General features: G+C 32.1%; 1 protein-coding gene across 1 annotated transcript in view; it reads left to right on the top strand.

Annotated features, from left to right (window-relative positions):
* The window catches only part of LOC102851732 (60S ribosomal protein L6-like), a 3,430-nt gene extending 2,954 nt beyond the window's left edge, over positions 1-476 (top strand). The window contains exon 2 of the mRNA XM_006894418.1: positions 451-476. Within this exon, the coding sequence (XP_006894480.1) occupies positions 451-476 (26 nt within the window). The remainder of the gene's footprint in view (positions 1-450) is intronic.
* The last annotated feature ends 980 nt before the right edge of the window (positions 477-1,456 follow it).

The following is a 1,456-nucleotide window of genomic DNA, read 5'->3' as shown; positions in this document are numbered from 1 at the left end:
CTAGCAGACCATGGTATTCTCAACACTCTTCTCCAGCACCACAGCTCAAAGGCATCAATTCTCCTTCTATCCTCCTTGGTCATTGTCCAACTCTCTGATGCATAAAAAGTGATTGCAAAGACCATGGCCTGTATCAGACGCACCTTAGTCTCCAGAGAGGTACCATTGCTCATACATATCATAAAACATTATGACAATATGCAAAGACTGAATGTTTTGTTTGTATAAATAATATTTCTAAGAAGAAATTAAAAAATAGAGCAAGACTATGTGCTTTTATGTGAGCCTCTACATTGCAAAAAGAATCAAGCTGACAATTCTTTTTAAAATATTCTAACTTCACTTTATCAGCATACCTTTTAGGCATAAAATTATATATGTCCTGTTTTAATGCTAGGGAAAGGAATATTTTTTCTTGTTTATTTTATATCCTTTTCATTTGTTTGACAGGGACTACAATGCAATTTCAAGCTTAAGTGAATGAACTCTGTTAGTTATCATTGACAGCTAGTACAAGCCTATGTTTTTGGAATCTCAAGGGAGTAAGAATTTTTTTCCCCCCACCAACCCAGATTCCAGCCTGAAGAACTGTGACCATAGGCAGGCATGCTGTTGCTTTCTAGTGCCAGTGATTCAAAGCATATTTCTCTGTTACATTCTTTACTGAGTATAAAGCCTTTCAAAGACGTGGGGGTCTCCATTCCTATCCTCCTCTTCATATGACCTTGATTGCGTTCCCTGCTTGGTTATTAAACTATTTGGCTATCAAGGCAGTAAATTCTCAAGGGCAAGAACATTTTGTTCAGCTCTCAATTTTTAGTTTGTTTCTTGTTTTTTTTGAGTGTGGATATTTCTTTTTGGACTAACAATGAATTTGATGCTTATATACTGTAATTTCAGTTGTCTTTTATTAACAAATTCTGTGCTGAATGAGAAAGAAACGATTTTATCTGTCTAATAGAAAATGTTCAATTACTATTGGTATGCCAGATTTTAGGGGTATATTCACTGTAATGTTTGCATATTTTTAAAAATGCTTTTCTTACTAATAATAACATTAATTATATCTATCTATTATCTATCTATCTATCTATCTATCTATCTATCTATCTATCTATCTATCTATCATCTTTGCTTAATTCTTAAATGAAAACCAAACAAACCAAACCACCAACAGGTGATGGATATCTTTTCTAATGGTTAAAGAAGATTCATTTCCATTACAGCTTTCTTTTTTAATAGAAACTCTTGGTAAATTTTTGTTAAAGTTACAAAGTTCTCTAAGCTTGTTATTACTACAATATTTGTTTTCCAGATACTTTTGGGTAAAATACAATTGTATCTTATATTTGACTTAGCGTTTCATTTAGAGTCTAAACTCAAGATAAAATCGCAAAGTGTTCACACTTGTCTACATGTAGTAGAAAGTTTAATTATAAAAAAATTTCTATATAAT

This window comes from Elephantulus edwardii, unplaced genomic scaffold, assembly GCF_000299155.1.
Source record: "Elephantulus edwardii isolate Elephantulus edwardi_28Jun2011 unplaced genomic scaffold, EleEdw1.0 scaffold00141, whole genome shotgun sequence".
Lineage (NCBI taxonomy): Eukaryota > Metazoa > Chordata > Mammalia > Macroscelidea > Macroscelididae > Elephantulus > Elephantulus edwardii.
This window is presented reverse-complemented; position numbering and strand designations above follow the sequence as displayed.